Here is a 22,527-nt window from a genome sequence, read left to right as displayed (position 1 = left end):
CTCGAGAGCTCGGTGGAAGCCGCCCCAGTGAAACACAACAGACTGCAAAAGTTAAACTTCCTCTGACACTGGCTTTGCAAATGCAGCTTAAAAGCACTAAAAAAATCTGCTGTGCATCAAACGGACTACAAGCTCTGCCAACCACCTGAGACCAACAATACACGCTGAGTGCTTCCTTTTTTCTTTTTTTTTTTACATCACAGCGTCTCTCTCAGTTTCTCTGAAGGCCTCCTGCCTTCTGCCACGGTGACGTCATACCCCTGTTCTGGCTTCATTAATCAAACCGCCATCCAAGTGTGTGACACAGGAAACAAACTCAGTAACGTGGTCCAATGCTGAAATAGGATTTTTGGCCCTGCCACCAAACTGATGCACTCTGATGTGTGTGTCCATTCAGGCATGCAGCGTTCCTTTGTCTCTCTGTCTTTCTCTGTGTCTTCCACATACATACAAAGACACACACACACAGGCAGGTGTGTCATAAATCCAAGAACGGCGGTGGAGATTTGATGCAGTCAAAATCTCTCGTGACAGATAAAAGACCCTCTGATCCGACACACAACCCACAGATGTTTAATTTATAATGATGTAAAGAGAGAGAAAAAAAACGAGACGGCGCTAACACGGAACATCTGCCAGGAGAACAACAAACAATGGATGAAGTGAAAACAAGAGATTCAAAATGATGGTTGTTGTGCATTAGTTGTTACAACCTTTGAATTACACTAAATATACATACATATATACACATATATATATACATATATACATACATACATATATACATATATATACATATTTATACATATATAATCCAGGAATATTATATGGCTCCTATTTCATTTTGTTTGTGTCAGTTTCGTATCACCAGTAATCGTGACTAATCTAGCTCTAACTCTAAAATAAGAAAAAAAAACAGTTTTTTTCTATGTATTCTGGATACATAAAATCTAAGTCCATAAGTATACCTCAGGTTGGTGGTTTTGGGCGTTACTGTGCGTCTCAACATTGTCTTGTGGACTGCGTCAAAACTTCAGCGAAGCCGTTGTCCTCAAGAATATTAATCAGTCTTCAGTCCCTCGCAATCGCATTTAGTAATTGTGTCAGTCAGCCTGTCAGCCGTCGACTAACTCGCTGCCCTCGGCTCAGTGAGGCCGTTCTGACGTAAGCCGGGCTTCTGACCTGAAATTTAGGCCGTTACAAAAGCGAGTTGTGCGTTGAGATGGTATTTCAAGCGAAAACTCTTTGCAGGCGTGTGTGTAAAAATCATGCGTTTTTGGAGCAACAATAAGTCGATGGAAGATGGAATTATTATGGAAAGCTGAAAAGTTAGAAATTCAAAAGATGAAATTTAAAATAGTACGGTAACTTTTTTAAAATATCTGGGAAAATCAGAACATTTTATCCGTTCGTTTTACTGTTCTATTTATTTCCCACCCAACTATTAGAATGAGTTGGTCGATTATTTTGCTCACCGGCTCTTAGTCAGTCCTGTGTGGAGTATTTCATTGCCATTTTACATTATGCTGTGACATAATGCTGATCCTGGAGAGGCAAATACATGGAGTATTCTGGGCTTGATGTCCATTATCAAACTGCACACGAATCTGCTTCCTAACATGTAGCCACCCCAGCTCTGTCAGCTCCCACCTCTCTAATGTTACCACATAGGCTTTTCTGGATCTGAGTTGTTTGATCTTTCAGCCCACTTAGAGCAAGAGATGAAAGAAGCCTCTCCTCTCCAAACAATAGACTTACGTCAAGGCCAGGTAAACAACCAGACTCAAAAAAAAAAAAAAAAAATCAGCTGGAATACTCATCAATCCATCTTCAGCTCTCACCACATCTTGTTATTTGTTAGAGCCTCAAGAAGGTGTTGTGAGACAGTGATTGGTGGTAATATTTGAAATACATTCTGCATAGTGTCAAGTTTAAGCCTTTAGAGGAAACAGGCAGGATCCAAATGCAGGACCAGGGAGACTTTCTTCAAGCGCAGGGAATTTATTCACAACGTGTAAAATTGCACAACTCACTGGGTAGAAGAAGGAAGAAGGAACGAAGAACAGAACCTCAAGGCATGAAGATCAGGGCATGATAACCAAACACATTAGCACGTAGCATGAGCACATAGCATGAGCACGTAGCATGAGCGTGTACCATGAGCACAAAGCAAAAAGCACAAAGCATAAACACATAGCATGGCCACGTAGCATGAGTTATTATTATTATATTATTATATATATTATTAAGCATTTCATTTGCTTCTTCCTTCCGCTTCGTAAGGCCTCCTAAATACAACTTGCGGAAGACATGGTCAGACTTGACCACCGGGGGCATTAAAAGAGCAGATCATATCTACGTTAATGGTCCATCAACACTCGTCCTCTCAAACCCCTCCACCTGATTCCGATCATTAGCTTCCAACTTTCTGACCCCTGCGGGACGCTAAGTGCGGAGGTCGTGAGCGTTTCTAAATCCAGAACACGTGAGGCTCTCACAGAGGTCGTCAGGTCAGGTTAAGTAAAACAGGAGATCGCGGACAGGAAGTGTGCCTCCCTGACCTGAAGGTCTTCATCTGACAGGGTCTAACCGAGAGATCTCACATGGTAACGATTTGGTCTCTTTTAACTTGTCCCAGGAATGTATGAACCCATGCTGCAACGCCACCACGTGCACCCTGAAGGGAGACGCTGTCTGCGCCCACGGCCAGTGTTGTGAAGACTGTAAGGTAGGACGTTTCTCCCGGACTCAAACATGGGCTTTAAGACTCGAGGGACAGTGTGTTTTTAACTTTCCAAAGATTCTTTTAATGGCGTCAGGAGACTCCGAATCTCCTCATCCTTCATTTAACTGAAAAATATAAGATCATTTCAGATGACAGCTATTTAAATTAAGTTTCCGCATTTCTGCTTAAATCTCCATTAAAATGCCAACGCCGGCCAATGCCGGTTTTTCCTGCGTCTCTACAGACTTCACTATTGGACACCAAAGTGTCTACCTAAGCAAAATCCACAGGGGGGTTGTGAATAATTATGATAAGAATCTTCTATGAACTCTTGTGAATTAAAACTTTTTTTCTCTCTGGAATAGTGACAAAACAGCATAACGTAAACATGTATTACACATATATTACATTGCATGAATGACTTCAGATTATAGTCCACAGTTTGGACTGTTCATTCAGACGTCGTTCTCAGGTCATTTATTATGTGTTGGTTTAAAGTGTTATGTCTGTAATTAAAGGAATCGGGGAATTAAAGGCCGTAAAGGTGAAAAAGCCGATTACATTAACTTTATTTTAGCAAAATTGCATTTTCCGTGGTCTGAGCTACAGCAGTCCTTCAACGGACGTGAGCAGCTTTAAAAAGGAACAATCTAGAAAGAATAACATAATCCAGAACATGGTAAATAGGTTCAAATTAAATGATTCAATTACTAAATTGATTAAAGTCATAAATTGAGTTTTTAGTTTCATGCCGTCGGGCAAAGTGGAAAATGAGATTTATACTCAGACACACACACACACACGCACGCACGCGTTCCTGCAAAATGATTACAGTAGAAAGATCCAACAAAGCTCCACAACTAAGTAAATACTATTACAGCGCAGCTGACTGCAGTCCTGGAAATAACTTTAATTACTCCGTTTGATTGTCAAAGCGTGTTCTTCCTGCGTGTGATTACAGCTGAAGCCAGCTGGAACCATGTGTCGAGAGTCGAGTAACTCCTGCGACCTGCCAGAGTTCTGCACCGGCACCAACGCTCAGTGTCCGGCCAACATTTATCTGCACGACGGCCACGCCTGCCATAACGTTGACGGGTACTGTTACAACGGCATCTGCCAGACTCATGAGCAGCAGTGCATCACCTTGTGGGGAGCAGGTAAATCAGCAGCCACTAATGGACAGCCTGGACAAACATCCCATCCCTCTTTTTCTTTTTCTTTTTTTTTTTAACATTCAACAACGCTTCTTTTTCCCCCCTGGTTTTTGTCCGCGTGCAGGTGCCAAACCTGCCCCTGGAATTTGCTTTGAGCGAGTAAATTCTGCAGGGGATCCTTACGGGAACTGTGGGAAGGACTCCAAAGGCTCCTTTGCCAAATGCGATGCCAGGTAAGACTTCTCAGCTGCGCCAAGGCAGCACAGATTCTGAATAATTACTGTGAAAAGACAGCTGATCAACCAAAGTGGTGTCATTAGCAATCATCATTCTTTGGCATCTGCCTTGTGGTCTTCAGACACATGTTACCGTGGCTAAGAAAGAAAATGTAATTAGAGTATGATCGCAGATAATGACAAGCTAAGAAAGTGTTCATGAATCATTTCCAGCTATTCTCGTCGGCTAATTGTTCTGGAGATCTTGTCCCTTTGGGTGAATCCTGCAATCAGAGTCTTTGTTAATTGATGTAATTGCTTTAATGATGGCAAGATTGAAGCGCCGCAGCGTCTCTTCTCGTGCCTTTCGTCGGCCACGACAATTACCCTTCCTGCTCTGTCACTGATTGGCCTGTGTTTTCAAGCTTTTTTATTTGTTTGAAGTTTGAGCGAACGACTGTGTGTTGCGTTCAGGGACGCAAAGTGCGGTAAAATTCAGTGCCAGGGAGGAGCCAACAGACCTGTGATCGGAACCAACGCCGTTTCCATCGAAACCAACATCCCTCTGCAGGAAGGAGGGCGAATCCTGTGCCGGGGAACGCATGTGTACCTGGGTGACGACATGCCTGATCCTGGACTGGTTCTGGCCGGTACGAAGTGTGGAGACGGCACGGTGAGTCGTCTGCATCGACATGAAAGGGACAGAGAATGAGTTTTTTTTTTTACTTCAGTTAAACAAAGGTGCATTAATAATGTGTTACGATCTCTGAATGTTTTTACTGCCGTTCCCTAAGAGCATATATAATTCTTCAATATAAGAAGAAGAAGAATCAGCTTCAGTGGCCAAGTTTGAACGCACAGGAATTTGACTCACTTCTCAGCTGCGCCAAGGCAGCACAGATTCTGAATAATTACTGTGAAAAGACAGCTGATCAACCAAAGTGGTGTCATTAGCAATCATCATTCTTTGGCATCTGCCTTGTGGTCTTCAGACACATGTTACCGTGGCTAAGAAAGAAAATGTAATTAGAGTATGATCGCAGATAATGACAAGCTAAGAAAGTGTTCATGAATCATTTCCAGCTATTCTCGTCGGCTAATTGTTCTGGAGATCTTGTCCCTTTGGGTGAATCCTGCAATCAGAGTCTTTGTTAATTGATGTAATTGCTTTAATGATGGCAAGATTGAAGCGCCGCAGCGTCTCTTCTCGTGCCTTTCGTCGGCCACGACAATTACCCTTCCTGCTCTGTCACTGATTGGCCTGTGTTTTCAAGCTTTTTTATTTGTTTGAAGTTTGAGCGAACGACTGTGTGTTGCGTTCAGGGACGCAAAGTGCGGTAAAATTCAGTGCCAGGGAGGAGCCAACAGACCTGTGATCGGAACCAACGCCGTTTCCATCGAAACCAACATCCCTCTGCAGGAAGGAGGGCGAATCCTGTGCCGGGGAACGCATGTGTACCTGGGTGACGACATGCCTGATCCTGGACTGGTTCTGGCCGGTACGAAGTGTGGAGACGGCACGGTGAGTCGTCTGCATCGACATGAAAGGGACAGAGAATGAGTTTTTTTTTTTACCTTCAGTTAAACAAAGGTGCATTAATAATGTGTTACGATCTCTGAATGTTTTTACTGCCGTTCCCTAAGAGCATATATAATTCTTCAATATAAGAAGAAGAAGAATCAGCTTCAGTGGCCAAGTTTGAACGCACAGGAATTTGACTCTGACGTTTTTATGTCCTAGGCCAGGGGTGTCAAACATAAGGCCCGAGGGCCAAAACTGGCTCGTTTGGGGTCTTATTCTGGGCCACTTGATGAAATTTGAAAATTAAAAAATACACAAACACTTCATATTCAGGAAATGTTTTGTAAAATTATATTCCATTAAATATGAAGATTTATCTTATGTACTTTCTTGCATGAAAACATGGACTTAGCCGACGTGCTAGCGTAGGTGAGTGACAAAGGTACTCATGTACAGTATGTGGGTTCAGACTTATGGTGAAAATCGAGTTCCGCGTTGGTGTAAGAACAAAAGTCAAAGACCCGCTGTAATGAACTACAGAACTAAGCGTGGTCAAATGTTAGCAACACTGACACAAGCACATTGAAATACGTCACATTTTGTGCCGTCTTAAATTTTTTCAGCAGCATAAATTCTGAAACTCCACCAGGTCGTTGTCATCTTCACGTTTTTGAAACCTGTTTATCCCAGGTGTGCCTGAACCGACAGTGTCAGAACGTCAGCGTCTTCGGTGTGCACGAGTGCTCCAGGAAGTGCAACGGACGTGGGGTGAGTGCCAGACGCCCACCGCCGCCTCGACGTTTGGCGTCCAATCGCGTCCTTTTTTGTTCTTAATGTTTTACTGCTCTTTAATTGCCCAGACAGCAGCGGGGCTGTGTATTTACAGTACAGATGGGGAGTCGCAGCAGCTGCTCCTCTTCCGTACCGTGCCTCCTCATTGTACCGCTGAGGTTACATCAATTTTAGTTAACGGCATCACTTAGAGTCTGTCTAACAGTTGTCCATCATCTCCTGACAATAGAGGGCGATAAAAAGTGCGGAGCCATCGGTGCGGAAGGGTTGAAGTACAAATATAACACTTCCTGACAGAGAGTGATGATGGGGTTTTTTTATTTTAGCATTTCTGCAATGATTTGTGACTTAAACCCATCAAGTTCTCCCTCTGTTTGCAGGGATGTTTGTGAATATAATGTATAGTTTTTTAAAGCCTCCTCTCATTTCCTTTAATCACGCAGATTAGGATTAAGGTGAATTGAAATTCATCAGGTATGAACAGTGTGAATGGTCATCTCCGTACTGTATGTGTGTGCTGTGTCTATACGACTGCTGGGATTGGCTCCAGCCCCCTGAACTCCTTCGCCCCGAAAAGGATGAGGCGTTAGAAGATGAATGAATAAATAAAATCTGAGGGATAGGGAAGAGTTTCCAAATCAAGTGTGTTGCCTTGAGGTTGCCTCCTCCCTCCTACCTAAATGTCTGCCAAATCGATTTGTCTGACATTTTCTCAAACACCAGTCACAGTATGAGGCCAGACTGAGGGAGAGAAAATGCACAGAGTTTACTGTGGGTTTCTGTCTCACTGAATATATTCAAGTATTTGTTGTTTTTGAACAGAATCGCTGCCAAATCGCCATTTCACATTCACACGTGCACCTCTACATTTCTGGGATAAAATACTGATCATTTGATTTGTTTTTGTGAAATAATCCTCACTATACTTATATACTACAGTTCATATTTCCCCCTCATACTCATGCTACATATATTTTCTTAAATGACTGGCTGCAGTTTCCTGTTGTTGTGCTGTACCTGCCACATTCTTGAGACTCCAACACTTGTTTCCAGGTGTGCAACAACAAGAACAACTGTCACTGTGAAGCTCACTGGGCTCCTCCGTTCTGCGAGAAGGGCGGCTTCGGTGGAAGCATCGACAGCGGGCCAATGAGGCGAGCAGGTAGCGAGGTTTTGACGTCATCACATCGTCTAGTCGCAGGCACACATCTGCAAAGCAAACACGCACAAACTCGGCAAACACACTACACCAAAGAAATGTTTTTTAACCAGCAGACAGAGCGACAGAAATGACCTGAGAATGAAACTCTGCGGCCCACCGTAACACTTCTGCATCATGTCCCCTCATCATCGTGCCGTGCTGTAGATGTGCGTGTGTGTGTATTAATGTGCGTGTTGTCATACATGGCATCAGCCGACAGCGTCGCCATCGCAGTGTCCCTCCTGGTCACCCTGGTCAGCCTTCTGGCAGCCTCCGTCATCGTCTTTCTGAAGAGGAAAACTCTGCTGCGAATATTCTTCACCAACAGAAAGAGCACCTTGGAGAAACTCAGGTGAAATGTCTCGTTATGGCAGTACTTCTCAAATAGTGAGGTGCCGGGGGACGTGAGGGGCTTCCAATGGAATATGGCACTCCAGTCACTTGTTGGCAGCAACTCACACAGTGGTTTGTACAGGTTAAAATATACATGTTACCAGGTTCTCTATAGTATTTTAATCAACCACTGCTGTATGGAAACACAGACTAAACTAAAAAAAAATCTCCATCACCAGAGTTGCGTGGTGATTGATGATTTACTTACATCACGTAGTAAACATTAATTTATCACACAGGTAGAAGACGTGAGACGAGTAGTACATTTTAAAACAACACATACTTTTTCAATTTGAATTCTACTGTAGCTGAAATGTAAATGATACAGAGAATTATGGGACATTTTAATGAGCCCGAGAATTCCAAGTAGCACAATTAAGGAGAGAAAAGAAAAAGACACATTTTTTATTCCAGGATAAACCTGTCATGTGGAGCAGTGGTTCTCCAACTTTGTCTACTCTGTACCACCTGAGAAAACACTGAGCTCTAGGCATAGGCCTTCACCATTAGCTTAGATGTTTATGAATGTTTAGAAAGATGTTTAAATGTTGTATTCATTGTGCATGGTATGTTTCAGATTTATTCAATTGAGAATGTAAATGTAAAAATAAGAATTTTCCCCCGCGTACCACTAGAGAGCGCTCACGTACCACTGGTGCTACGCATACCACGGTTTGAGAACCACTGATATAGAGCATTTAAAACTACAAAAATCGTACTAGCGAGTTTCTCGACTTAACATGTCTTAACCTGTCGTGCTAACAGGTCGGTGGAGGCTAACAGACCGACCAGCCCCGTCAGAACGCAGTCCATGTGCAGATCCACACCTCAACGAAAACCTCCATCCAAACCCTCTGGAGCCAGCAGTTACAAGGTGACACTTTCAAACAGCGTGTGTGTGTGTGTGTGTGTGTGTGTGGTTCAGTGTATATTTACACTAACTCTATGAATATGCATGTGTTCAATCTGTCCATTTGATTCGATGGCCCTTTCAACAACCTGCAGTCAGTCCACGCTGCAGAGTTGACAGGGTGAGATGGCAGGAAGACAGATGATTGACTCTGTCCCCCCGACTCACCCCTGTGTTGCTGGAGAAAGACATATTAACTGTGGAGCTGTTGTTGACAGCGACCAGCGAGGCTTTAATTGGGAGATTGCTGTGTTAAATGGCACACCTGGCAGTGTTGTTGGAGGCACTTTAATATTTGTGAGTGATAAAATATTTCTTTACAAAGTGGCAGCAGAGATGATTGATGGAAGCTGCGTGACAACATAATTGTTGTTTTTTATTTGGAACCAATAAGTACAGAGATTAGCTGTGTGACAAGTGCAGTGGATTTAGTTAGAAAACAGAAAATGAAAAAAAAAGTCGAAGGTGTTTTTGTTGTTTTCACCTTCGGTTGTCTCTGTAAATATTAATGATGTTTCACTCCTGTTTGGTCTGTTGTGATCCTGATGTGAAGGAGCTCCAAGGACTCGTGCGTGCTCTTTCAAACAGCCATGTTTAATCATTTGGATGTGAATGATTCAAGAAAAATCTCCCTCTCCTTACAGGCATCTCTCCTGAGCACAGAGCCGCTTCTCCCTCAACACAACTTCCACTCTCACAACCTGCGCAGGCTGCCCCTTTACCAGCCACTGCACATCAGCCACCCCATGCCCATGTCCCTGAATGTGGGCCAACCCCTGCTGCCTCCGCTGCCGGCCCACACGTCGCTGTCACCACCACGAGTGCCACCTTTCCTCAGCCTGCCTCGGGAGCAGTCATCCTACAGAGCGGACCAGGTTGGTGTGACGTGTGATTATTGACCGTCCATTCCATTTCACTGTCTCTAAACCAGTGTTGGCAGAGATTTAGGTCCAGTCCCAGAAAGACCTCACCTTTCTCCTTGCCAATCACAGTGAGTTCAGTTTTAGTTACAGCATATAGTTACTGAACTGAACTTGTGGTTCTCAAAATATGGCACGCGTATCATAGGTGGTACTTGGGCTTTAGTGTCACATTGTGGGATTTTAATACACATTAGATTAGGTGAGTCCATAAGTTGTAAAATGTAACTGTAATATATTTCTGCTTGCTCTCTTGGTGAGTATGTGGCCTTGTGGAATTTTCTGGAAGTGCCGGTCGCGGTGTTGAGTAATTTCACGGCGTGTTTTTGCTGACACCTGTGATGCAGCAGTCGCTTATGTGAGTCTTCTATATGCAAAACCTCAACACCTTAAATAAACATACATTACATAAAAGGTTGAATAAATACACATGACCTATACAGTACAATATTCCACAGGGAGTAAAGATATAAATATATATACATGAATATGTAATACCAATCTTTTTTAGTATACGGTATGCAAATGTTGTATGCACATCCTGTTATTAATGAAATATCAGCAACAGTGTGTCAATAAAGTGGTGAACTGGTCCACTCTTTATGTACTGAACGCTACACTTTTACCTGTTCACACCCATTCCCCCTCTGAGCCACTAGGGGTAATTTGGCCGTAAGTGTCTGAGACGCATTAGCGTCTCCTGAGGAGCTGGTGATTAATCCGGCTGACCTTTCCACCCTAAAACGACTGGTAGTAGCTGCTGATCCACAGCTAGCTGCTCTTAATGTGCACTTAAGCCACTGTGTGTGTTAAAACATGCTATAAATACACGCACAATTCTGTAAATTTTTATAAGGCCAAAGCCATCAGTCACTGGGAAGGAGGTGTCCTTCGCTGCGTGAACAAATTGTCCTTGATCACCCACTAACGACGCACTTTTGCTGAAAGGCTAAGCCCGCCCCGCGACTGTTCACTGACCGGCCAGTCCAATGAAATCCTGCTTCACTCTCATACCTACAGGCTCATTTTGGTGTAATAAAGCAGCTGGAGCGAACAGCAACATCTCACCCAGGTCAGGAGCACAAGAGTGGAGTCTGTTGAGATTTAATAACAGGCCCGGACATAAAAGAGCTGGTGTAGTACAACCGTGTTGTAGTACTTGACATAATCCTGCGCTGTCCGTGTCAGAGCGCGCGGTTAAAAAAAGGCCTTTTTACTGGGTGTTTTATGCACACATGCGGATAGAAGCACATTAATGTCAAGCGGTTTACGAGAGAGGGGGAAAAAAAAAAAATCATCTTCTGCTGTTAACACTGAGAAGTCAGAAGGATGGTGTTGAAGCTGCGAGTTTTTAAAAAAGCTCTCAAAAGATCTGCTTTTGTTTCGCTGAAGGAAAACACAACAGACACCTGTGGAGTTGAATGAATACAACATCAGTAGGCTGTAACTCAGGACAGATGTGCTTCAAACGTGAACTCCAGCGTCACAAAAAAGCAAAACACGTCTTTAAACAAAGCGTCATCTTTTCAGGAACTTGGAGAAACAGCTTTGTTTGGGGCCAGACCTTCATGCATTTTTCAGCTCCTCCGGTGGGTTGTGAAAGGTGCCTGTGAGCCCAGGGCTCATAGATCATCCTCCAACCACGGAGGACAGTGTAATCCTTCATTTTGGATTAAGACGTGAACAACTCCAAGACACCAGTTAAAGTGTGAGATTTCCTGCCAAGAGCGCCGTTAGAATGCACACGAGTCCTGCAATATTTTTGCATTTGAGAGGCTGCATCTGTGCATGGGCCTCTGCTGAGGAATCAATCTGTTTTAGTGGAGGACGTGTCCAGAGACCGAGTTACTTAAACCGAACCCGTCCATAACTTATGCATGTAGGAGTTTCTCGTGAGTAGGTGCATGCTTTCAGATCACAGTGGGTGGTTGCCTGCGTGTGGAACTCTGTGAAATGCCGTTAGTTTGGGTTGTTGTTCACACAGGTTCCTCTCATGGGATCATGACAATCACCTACTGTGTGCATCTTTATTATCCACGAACACCGTACGCTGCTGTGGATCTGGGTGGAACAGACCTGCTGTGTTGATAGCAGAGCGTTGGTTTGATTAAAGCATCAGGGTTTAAAACTCTGCAGGGCATCTCAGTGTGGAGACGAGATTATTTTAGGAGAATTTAGCTAACACTGCAAGTTAATTTTCTACATTGAGTAAAACTTCCTTTGCTTTGAGACATTATATCCTGCACGACATCTTAACTTGCAAGTATCACACTGCTAGAGGTTAAATATAAATAAGATTAATATTGTTATTGTTATATTGTGTTATATGTTGTCCTCTGTTCCCACAGCAGAAATAATGACCTTTCCAAAAAAACTGTACAAACAGCTGTTTAGATAATCAGGCTGTGCAGCAGGAAGTGCAACATCCTCTCTTTCTACTGCGTACAGCTCACGTCAACCATCAGGGGGCGTAGCTGGAGAAATAGGAGGACAGATTCTTTGGTGTTATACTATGGGATTGTTATTCATTCATTTTGTAATGGCTCACCTGCAGCATTTACAATGTTGGAAAATAAATTACAGATTTATTTTTAATGATTCAACTTATTTTTAATAAAACAACACTCCATTATCTTTTATTTTATCCAAATATAAAATGTAAATATCGTTTAGTCTTGGTTTATATTTTCAAAATCAGGCACAAACGTATTGTTTTGGCCGAAACCTGTTGTTCGTGGAAAACCAAACAACTGACCGCATTTCTTAATAAAATCCTACCATAAATTGTGTCACTCGGCTACCATACCCTTGTGGAACATGAATAAAACAAATTTCCGATGGCAGAAACCCGATGCATAATGATATACTGATTCAAAAAAAAAACAAAACTGAATAACCTTTATATTTCAACCTTTTATAATTTTGCTACTGTTTAATATCCGTGTAGTTAGAGCTAAAGCTAAGTTCTCTACCGCACAGTGTGAATGCTGCGTTTATATCTGTCATAACGATTGACAAACACTTGTAGAGTGCAGTCGGTTGTGCCATCTTTGGCCAGTAGACGGCGACAGTCTGCAGAATATAAAATAAAAAAAAATTAAAAGCCTATTTGGTGGGAGAAAAACTGCTACATATTAAATTCGAAAAATGTCTAAGTTCGAAACAACATTTTTTTTACGGTCTACGTTCTGGAAAAATTATGTATTTCAGTTTTATGTTTATCCGTGTAATCTATGTGTGTGGCGTGATGTATTCAGAGTGGATGTGGAGTGTGTTTGTATGATGTGAGCCAGCGTCCTGGTAGCAGGTGTTTATCGCTGCCTCACCTCCTCACCATAGATTAGTAACACCTGAGGACACCACTGTCAGATACCCCTCTGCTCTCATGTAGAGCAGACTCAGGGGCTCAGACGGAGAGGGAGGGAGATTGTTGATGACATAGTGCCCTCTAGTGAAACCTGTCTGCTCACGTCTCTTGGCAGCATCTACATAGCTAATCCATTTTTAAGAGATACGTTACTTTGGTTTTCATCTGTGTTTTTCAAACGGTTTTAACAACCTTATGTCTATATGAAATCAATTAAAGAGTGGTTTGTTCTTTTTGGCAGGACTTTGATAAACCCAGTCCGCCGCAGAAACCTCTGCCTGCAGACCCACTTGGGAGGAGCTCACAGCTGGCACACAGTTTTAAAGAGGGAGGGGTTCACTTACCCAGCACCGGACCACGTCCTATACCTTTGTCAACCGTGCCCAAGCCTGCACCTACGATCCCTTTACCCAGCAGGTCAGTATGGACCTAAAATACAAGATGAACATCAATAAGAGTCATGGAATGGCTTGGTTAAAGTGTAAAGAACACTTTGAGTTGTACTTTTGAGTTTCCAGATTTTCTAAAATTCAGTTTTACTCTAAATTATAGTGTTAAACCTCTAAACTCTAACACCGTTTGATGGAAACTGAAACCAAGCACATTTAACACCAGTGACTGGGTGTGTATCCCACAGGCCTGTGCCAGTCTTGCCCTACAGACCACCAAAGTATCAGAAGGACTGCTGAGCTGCAGACGTCACGGACAGAGGACTTAATCAAAGTCACGGTGTAGACGGAGACTTTTTTTAGACTTGCACTAAACACAGAAACTCTTTGAGACCTTCGGGAAAGTTGGAAATGTCCCAGAGTTTCTGATAAAAAGAGACCAACGGCACACGACAGGGCTGTTCCCTCTGACAGGTGCTCTCTTCTCCTCACTCAGGTACTGATTAAAACTATTTATTGAATTATTTAAAACCACCAGTTTGTGCACATCATTGGAAAAGCAGAGAAAAGAGCAGAAACACGGTGTCCTTTTGGTTTTGTTTTAAGATTCTTTAATGCTTTTGATACTTTTTGAGTGAATTGCTAAATATGTAATGAGGGGGAAAAAAGGGACAGGGAGGCCAACTCAGTGAGTTGTCAGAATAGCTTACGGTCCATGAATATTATATTTTATTCATTTATATATTTATGAGGTATTGGATATTGAGTAATTTTTTTATATTCATGCCACCACGATGCTGAAAAATACTTGTTTTAACAGTGGGGAAAAAATACAAAACAAGTAAATAATTACTGGAGTCCAGGAATATGTTTTATTCACACACTTACTCTGTTATTTCCTCATGCGTCCATATTCTCTGTGAAGTACAAACAGAAAAAGCACACGTCTGGTGACACGTGGTGGTCCTGGTCTCCTGATGCTGGCACACACTGCCGAGCTTCTGCATGTTTGGCCCGGAGACAGACTTTAGTGTCTGTCATTGACTCCAGTCAGTGCTGTCGCTGTGTTTTTGCGACACTCACTTTCTGTCTGTTTGCGGCAGCCAAGTTGGACGACGCCTAAACTTCGAGCTCCTTCCAGCTCCTTCTCAACCACGTCCAATGAAAGGCGACACTGTGTCCTTGTAGTCCGTGTCTCCTCCTCTGCCTAATGTAACGTGTCGTTGTCCGTTTTCTATGGCCGTGTTATTTCCACACTTCATGTTTTTCATGTTCGCACCGCTGTCCGTACTTTCTGTTGCACTTTGAGTTTGGCACTTTTACAAGTTGTGACTTTGTTGACTTGCTGTCATATGTGTACAAAATCATCGGTTAAAACGATTGCAGCTCTCTCTCTCTCTCTCTCAGTCGTCAGAATACTTTTTATTATTTCAAATGTGAAAATATCAGTGTCATGTCGGTTGGTTGTTCAATACTTGTCATTTGTAAATGTAACTTTTTTTTGTTTTTGCAATACCGTCAAATTTGAAATGACAATAATACGACAATGGTGTCTCCTGTGTCGTCTTTAAGCGCAAAATTTAAAGAACATTTTTGTAAGGTGAATGGAGAGCACAAGAGCGCCACCTTAAGATAAGAGATGAGAAGTAAATCTTTTTAAATCTACGTTTACCAACACTAACGTGGGAACACAAGGCAATTGTTAGAAAAAGTTGGAACGTTCCTTTCCACTTGAGCAGCCTTGTTGTTCAACACTGCCATCTATCGAGCCTTTTTGGTCATTACCAGAAGTAGATTTGATTTTTTTACGACGCTTTCACTTGCTTTCAATTGCTTTTTAAAAACAGCGGTGTAAAGTATTGAAATAAAAACGTTTTTTTTCTAATTATTATTTTTTTAATCTTGTAAAATGGCATTTCAGATTGGCAAACAACGGTTCTCAAACTGTGGTAGGGTTAAGGTTAGAGTTACACGGATGAGTCACTTACTGTACGGTAGTTGTTAAATACAGTTGTATATTCCAGTTTAATCTGTGTGTGTGTGTGTGTTGGGGGGGTGTTAGCATTAAATTGAATTTCCAGTTGTAGACTCTACAGTGTAGGCAGGTGCAGCAGTATTTCAATGTTCAAGGTCTTACTGGTGGTACTTGAAGAGCCTGGAGTTTGGAGAGACACTACAGCAAACAGCAGACCACTCTCCTCATCAGTGTCTTCTGTGGGATTAATGGTCACATGACAGCACTCCACTGGCTGCCTAGTGAGCCTTTGCTCTGGCTTCACTTACAGGGAGTCTGTGTGCTGCCAAGTCAGAGCTCATGGTGTCCAGACTATAGTTCCCCAGATCTGCGAATGAAGTCCACACCAAACAGATTGGAGCTGAGTGCTGGTAGCACCAGCTTGAAACCTTTCTGAGGGGCTTCTGCCTTGGTTCTGAGACACAGAAGGGATAATCAGTGTAAACAAAGAGGAATCATATTTAATAATGATACTTTATAATATAATGGCAATATAGTTTAGGGGTCTGGGTTTGAATCCTGAGACTTTGAAGACAGTGTCTGAATGATAATGATGTTACCGTGATATTAATGTTGATGGTGATGCAAATGTTACATTGACGTTAATAATGCAGATAATGTTGATTGATAAACAACAATGACAACAACAATGATGATCATTTTAAATATAATATTCTAACAATGATAATGATGACAATAAAAATGATGCTTTTTATATGGTAATGGTGACAAGGATGTTGACAATGGTTTGATGGTGAACACTATCATAATGATATGAAGAGATGAGGTTGGACGTCATCACTACAGCATGTCTCGAAAAACGTGTTGCTCTAATGCAGCTGTCCTCAGGTGCAGTGAAGCACCTGCCTCCATCCTCCCACTGCAGGTGTTGGTGTTGTTTCCTCTAACTGAATCTCTTGCTGGGACACAACAATTCACAGTCACATCAGAAAGCTTTAATCATCCTGTCTTTTCCTCCCCTCCAGAGAGGAGAGAACAAAAGACCTGAGGGATCTTTTTTTTTCCCAGGCGCTCCTCACAGCTGCCCGACTCTCTCTCAGCCCATATGTCAAACACTCGCTTATGGCTCCCATATAATTCAGTCGGGGAGTAAAAAGACACTCGGCACATTACAGAGAGGGGAGAAAGATAAACACACAGCAGGCTAATGTGAAAGAACTCACTCCCCAGACTAATTATCAAAGTAAATGACAGTAGGAGAGGCTGGAGTTGAGACAAAGTGTCTTTTATTAAGACACCATTCACAGGTGCGGCAGGTCCATAGAGTGGTATGTTGTTTCAGCTTGGAAAATAGGTGAGAAGAAAACCCTGAAGATCCACTTTTTAGTATTTGAATGCGGTCTAGACAATGCTGGTACTGTACATTTTTTGTTTAATATAAATATTGTAAAGTACTAGTGTAAAAGCAAGTATCTTTCTCATTTGATATATGATCAGGCATTAATGCTGACACCTCAGAGCAGCAGCAGAGACTGTTACTCCGGCTCATCCAGCCAGGGACAGTAATGAATTCCAGCTTGTACTTGCTGGTTAGAGAGTGGATTCGATTGTACTGCACACATGGCTGGAGATGAGGAGTTAAAGATTTAACAAAGAGGACAAAGTCCTGCAGCCGTTGTGGAGCCCCTGTGGCCCTGTGTTTATCAGTTGACTGCAGCTAAAATAATAGAAATGTGGGATAATAACAGAAATTACAGATTGAAAATCAGATATTGCTTTTGAATTGTGGTTTTAACAAGTTAATGAAACTGGCCTGGAAAAGATGATGATATCCACGTGGAAGGAGCTGAAACATGAAGTCTCAAATCTGGAGGTTGTTTTGTTAACGAGGACTGGGCCAAAACCACTGAGGGCAGGTGCAGAAGTCACACTGAGGGGCAGAAATAGCCTGATTGTAACAAAATATTAAGTTAGGTGGACCATCGTTTTAGTCCAGGTCAGTTTCATTAGTTTCTCTCACACCACAATTTTATCTTTCCTTCTGCTTCAGTCAGGTAAAAAGACATGAGATGAGTCACAGTCATGAAATGTTGTAGGCTGATCCAGGACCAGTACATTATGGAGGTAAAAGATGGAGCGCAACATAAATTTAAAAATATTTTATTTCCATGTCACAGCAGATCCATGCGAATATAAAGAAGTGTATGTGTGTGTGTGTATATATATATTTATATATACAGCTCTGTGGACAAACTAATCTTTGCACCGAAAGTTGCCACAATATTGCACAATGTTGTTCGGGGAAGAAATCAACAAGTCAACGTAACATTCAGTTACACCTAAATCCACCCTTTTTTTTGTAAGACATTAATTCTGTATTGTTTCAGTCTGGGCTTAATAATGTAGAACTTTACAAGAACCAATGTGTAAATTACATTTAAAGAATCAAATGATATCATCCAGTCCTGCACTGAGCAGGTTTCACATCTTTAACAATTAAGAAAAAACAAACAAAAACAAAACCTGTACAACTCAAAACCAGCAATGCACATGCTGAAAACAATGATAATAATGTGGTTTAAAGGCGCAGGAGGTGAATTAGCTTTCTTCAGAGCAGCCTGAGATTGAGCCGAGTTGACGCCGACTTTAGTCTCTTTTATTTTATTTTGTAGCCGGCTGTAGTACGGGCGTCAACGTGAACCTGCGTCTTCATTTCCTGTTTGCAGGGTTAGCTGCTGCAGCAGTTCCATGTAGAGTACGACTCGGCCGAGGAGAGGTGCGGTCTTCTCGGCTCGCAGCAGCTTGGAGTACACGCTCCTGTACGTTTTCAGCAGCTCCTCCTCAGTATTGCTGTAAAAGGGAAGACACAATTTCACCTCCTCACCGCAGGGAATTTTCTTTAAAAAAAAAATAGAAAGTGTTCCAGCTGACTATGGTTCTTTCAGAATGGGTTGAATGTACTGGTTTGTGAATGAGGCCCCTGAGTTGATGTTGCAGATTGAACAAATAAAACACTGCAGTACAACCGGGCATGTTTACTACGCTCAGCCCAGAAAATGCTTTCTTACTGCCATAAATATCTACCTGGTACTTCTGTATATTTCCTGGTCCTTTTTTACTTTTCTCCTGCAGTAAAAAGAAACCCCATAATATTTAGATTCTCTCGCGCTCTCTTACCTTGGCTTCCGTTTGGTCAACAACTTGATGAGCTGCAGCAGCAGGGAGGAGAAACTTGGTTCAAACACACCAATTAGCTTTCCTACTTCCTGGAGGTTCAGGCCTGAGCCTGGACCACTGGTCCCGTCAGAGGACTGCGCAGCGACGACCGGTTCAGCCGACTAACAGAACAGAGTTTATACGACGTGAGGTTATTTGCGATGAAGAGACCAAACACAGAAAGAGAGTCGTTTTAAATCTTCACCTCCGGCCACCCGTCCTGCAGCTCGTTGTGAATCAGTTGAAAAGCAGAGTGAGTTTCTGTCATGATCTGTAGAGCTGCCGTCAGGCTCTTCAGCTTTGTCGCGCTGCTGCTCTGACCTGACAAAACACAGAGGGACTTCACCAGAGGATACTTTATTACATCGTACATGTTGGTGTGCATGGTGGAATTACCCTCTCACTGTAACCTTTTCATGAACCTTCTGATCACAGAGTGGCCTAATGGTCTACATTAGCTCTATGGCTACTTCTAAAAAAATGTCCAAAAATGTAATGTAAATGTAAAGTAAATGCTGACCTTGAATGAAAACCTCATTCATTCTTCCATAATAACAAAGTTTTATTTTTTATACAAAACAGAGCATCATTATGGACTGCTCATCGTGTTTTTGTCATAAAAAACTAAACATTTATTTGTATTACCTGCCATAGTGAACTCAGCAAAAGCCACTCTCTCCAGCAGTGTGCGAAGCAGCTCACATGGAGCATCTTTAAGGTTAAGGAATAAACCCACAGCCTTGCTATAGTGCAGCTCTGCCAGGCTGCGATGCTGCTTCCTCAGGTGTTCATCTCCAACCTGTCACATGAACACAACCACAATCACCAATAACTCATATATGTGTTACACTGCAATAAAAACAAAACCCTTCCATCATTCCTGCTAGTAAAAGAGAGACTGACCTGATTGCGGAAGCAGCTGTGGTACATGGAAGCCAGCCGGTGATGGATGGTGGCTGCTCTGTACTGGTAGAGCGGCTGACGTGCCGACTCACTCTGGAGGTCACAGTACTTTAGCGACTTCATCATGGCATCAGTCACTTCTCGTTCAATCTGGGAGGGAGAAAAAAAAACTCCAGTGGTTGTAGAATTTGTATTAATTATTTTTATTTCTAACCAAATTAGAAATAATTTAAAAAATAATAACTACCTGCTCCTGTGCCTTCCTGGACAGAGGAGCGTAGTCCTGTAGATGTGTAGCCAGAGTGAAGTAGGTCGTGGACAGCTCCCAGTTGACGCTGTCCCACACTGCTGGGTGGTATTCTCTGTTTGCCAGCGACCTCATAGCACGTAGGTAGTAGTCTATAGCCTGGGGGCATCGGAGTATCACCATAGCATTAGGATAAAGACCAGAAATTCTCTTATTTAACTTGAGGCATATTTTTATTTTATTATATTTTATCTTGAGCATCTCTACCATGTATTCTACAGTATATACCATATTTTTTGGAATACATGTCACATTTGCTAGTTTGGACTTATATCAAACCTAAATACCATAACGGCACAAGATGGCACTGTTTACACTGCCCTGCACCACTGAAAATTACAGAACAGATCATAAAGACTTCTTTATGAAAACAGCAAGATTAGAAATAAGTAGTAAAATATAAAGGACTGGCAAATGTATACTGTATATTGCAATAAAAATACTATTATTTATTGTAAAAAATTAAAGGCAAGTTTCTTAAAAAAGCAACAGCTCCCCAACATAAACAGAGTTGAGTGAGTAAAATATCAGTAATGCACTAAACTTGATCCCAAAATGAGCCCTGCATAATGAAATGCATGTTTAACATGGCACCTTGTTGTAGTAGAGCGCCTCCTCTGGTGAGAACTCCCCTCTGCTCTGGCTGGCAGAGCAGGCACCATAAGCTTGAGCACAGATCCTCATCAGCCTGCCGGTGTTACACAGCAGCAGGGCTGTGTTGGTGTTGTCGCAGATGGCTACAAAGTCCTTCATGCCTTTCTCGAAGAAAGAAAAACTCTTTTTCCACAGCTCCTGCTCTGCTACGGACACTGACGTCTTTACTGTGGAGGGAGAACAAGAAGGAAAATAAACCACACAGTTAATGTTGCATCTAAACCAGTGTCATGAACTTCTTCTGCAACGCTACACGTTTTATTATATTTATATTATTTACATTCTCTTTTTAACACAATATATATATATATACATATATATAGTGTATAAGTGACATATCAATTGCTATCACCATGATCATTAGCTGCACCTGCCAACAATTAATAGCCATATGTCTTTATTATTTTAAAGGAACAGCATCAGTGATATTGCCAGCAGTATCTCTAAGCCCAAACCAAACTTGGAAACCTGTATACCTTCCATTTCTGTCTGCACAGCAGCAGCCTGGTTCATGTAGTAAACTCCCATCTCGTTGCGGATGTTCCCCAACCGTTTGAGCACCTGATCCAGCTGATCCGACTCTTGATCTTTCAAAGCCTCGGACACCAGCAGTTCGTGAGCGGCTTCGTAGCATTTGCTGCTGACGATAAGCTGGTACTCCGGGTCCATGGCCATGTCTGTGGCCATGTTGAAGGCTGGTGGAAATAGAAGAGAAACAAGAAAGGAATTGGCTATATTTTTGAATAAAAACCCAAAGCCACAGCTCTCAGCCCAACAATAATAAGGCACTGACCCTGACAACTGCTCTCCCTGTGCAAGCTGTGAAGGATCTCCTGGTCCTCTTTGGTCTGGTAGCTATATTCTTCAAGATTAGCAGCTCTGTTGCTGGCGTTCTGCGCCAACATCAGCTGGATGTCCCCACAGAGACACAGACACTGGCTGTGAAACTGCAGCACCTGTGGGTGCAGTGCACTACTGACTGAGCAGTAGGCATCTAGACAAAGAGACAGACGGCAGGAGAAATAAGTCAAAGAAATGGTTTTTGGACTGTTAAAATTAAAAACTTTAAGCAGCATATTTAAATAAACATTATTTGTTTGCTAAATCTATAAAGAGTCCTCACCGTAGCATTGTAAAGACAACTTGATGTAACGCAGGGCTCTTCCGTACTTTGACAGGTTGGTGGCAGCGTCAGACAGTACGTAATAGGCCTTGGAGGCTTTGAGGAAGAGCTGCAGCTTCATGTGATGCTGCCAGGAGCCGGGAATCATCCCAGAGCGTGTCGGGTGATTCTGATCCGTCTGCACAGGCCCAGCTGGTGACATATATGATTAGGTTAACGCTGGATGTAAATACACTGTAAGGTAAAAAAAAAAAAAAAGATATCTCAAACTGACCTCTGTCGAGAGGGAGAGAGATGCCTTTCTCAGAAGTGCAGGATCCCACTGCATTTCTGTCCTCGTACTTGAGTGGAATAGGTGTGTTGGGGTCTGCAGCAGGGAGATCGCTCTCCTTCTTAATGCTGATGTCCACTGCTTTAAGGCCCTGGGATGTGTATGACCGTGAATATTAGCTAGTAGTTAACATATCCCATTATAAGTACTGCAAGTCTGGCAAACACTCACTTTCAATACATAGTTCAGGACATGTCTGCATCTTTCCTCCTTGTCTTGAGAGACAGGAAAAGCACAATTTGGCTGCAAGATAATTGAAAAGAAAAAAAAAAAACGGAAATCTTTTATACAACGTCTCACTCTGAGATTTGTGTTAACAAAGGTGATTCCTACCCTAATCTGGTGAGTGGATCTGTATTTCTCAGGCACAGACAGCTCCCCGACAGAGCGGATGACAGCTACTGCCTTACTATCATCCTGTGGGTTAGAG

At 42.5% G+C, this 22,527-nt stretch overlaps 2 protein-coding genes across 2 annotated transcripts in view; one reads left to right on the top strand and one right to left on the bottom strand.

Annotated features, from left to right (window-relative positions):
• adam12b (ADAM metallopeptidase domain 12b) overlaps positions 1-17,784 on the top strand; it is a 70,447-nt gene extending 52,663 nt beyond the window's left edge. The window contains exons 13-23 of the mRNA XM_017037311.2: positions 2,639-2,728; positions 3,687-3,882; positions 4,004-4,112; positions 4,569-4,767; positions 6,307-6,384; positions 7,462-7,570; positions 7,823-7,961; positions 8,768-8,876; positions 9,557-9,787; positions 13,441-13,616; positions 13,837-17,784. Of these exons, the coding sequence (XP_016892800.1) occupies positions 2,639-2,728; positions 3,687-3,882; positions 4,004-4,112; positions 4,569-4,767; positions 6,307-6,384; positions 7,462-7,570; positions 7,823-7,961; positions 8,768-8,876; positions 9,557-9,787; positions 13,441-13,616; positions 13,837-13,888 (1,488 nt within the window). The 3' untranslated portion in view covers positions 13,889-17,784. The remainder of the gene's footprint in view (positions 1-2,638; positions 2,729-3,686; positions 3,883-4,003; positions 4,113-4,568; positions 4,768-6,306; positions 6,385-7,461; positions 7,571-7,822; positions 7,962-8,767; positions 8,877-9,556; positions 9,788-13,440; positions 13,617-13,836) is intronic.
• A 145-nt stretch (positions 17,785-17,929) lies between these two features.
• edrf1 (erythroid differentiation regulatory factor 1) overlaps positions 17,930-22,527 on the bottom strand; it is a 9,122-nt gene continuing 4,524 nt past the window's right edge. Inside the window, exons 13-25 of the mRNA XM_008322399.3 lie at positions 22,431-22,527; positions 22,269-22,340; positions 22,041-22,188; positions 21,767-21,958; positions 21,437-21,637; positions 21,120-21,338; positions 20,584-20,810; positions 19,930-20,088; positions 19,683-19,832; positions 19,425-19,578; positions 18,985-19,100; positions 18,741-18,901; positions 17,930-18,413 (exon numbers count right to left, since the gene is read on the bottom strand). The exon at positions 22,431-22,527 is cut by the window's right edge and continues 188 nt beyond it. Of these exons, the coding sequence (XP_008320621.1) occupies positions 18,254-18,413; positions 18,741-18,901; positions 18,985-19,100; positions 19,425-19,578; positions 19,683-19,832; positions 19,930-20,088; positions 20,584-20,810; positions 21,120-21,338; positions 21,437-21,637; positions 21,767-21,958; positions 22,041-22,188; positions 22,269-22,340; positions 22,431-22,527 (2,056 nt within the window). The 3' untranslated portion in view covers positions 17,930-18,253. The remainder of the gene's footprint in view (positions 18,414-18,740; positions 18,902-18,984; positions 19,101-19,424; positions 19,579-19,682; positions 19,833-19,929; positions 20,089-20,583; positions 20,811-21,119; positions 21,339-21,436; positions 21,638-21,766; positions 21,959-22,040; positions 22,189-22,268; positions 22,341-22,430) is intronic.

This window comes from Cynoglossus semilaevis, chromosome 12, assembly GCF_000523025.1.
Source record: "Cynoglossus semilaevis isolate Cse_v1.0 chromosome 12, Cse_v1.0, whole genome shotgun sequence".
Lineage (NCBI taxonomy): Eukaryota > Metazoa > Chordata > Actinopteri > Pleuronectiformes > Cynoglossidae > Cynoglossus > Cynoglossus semilaevis.
The sequence above is the reverse complement of the archived record's forward strand: the minus strand, read 5'-3'. Positions and strand labels throughout refer to the sequence as shown.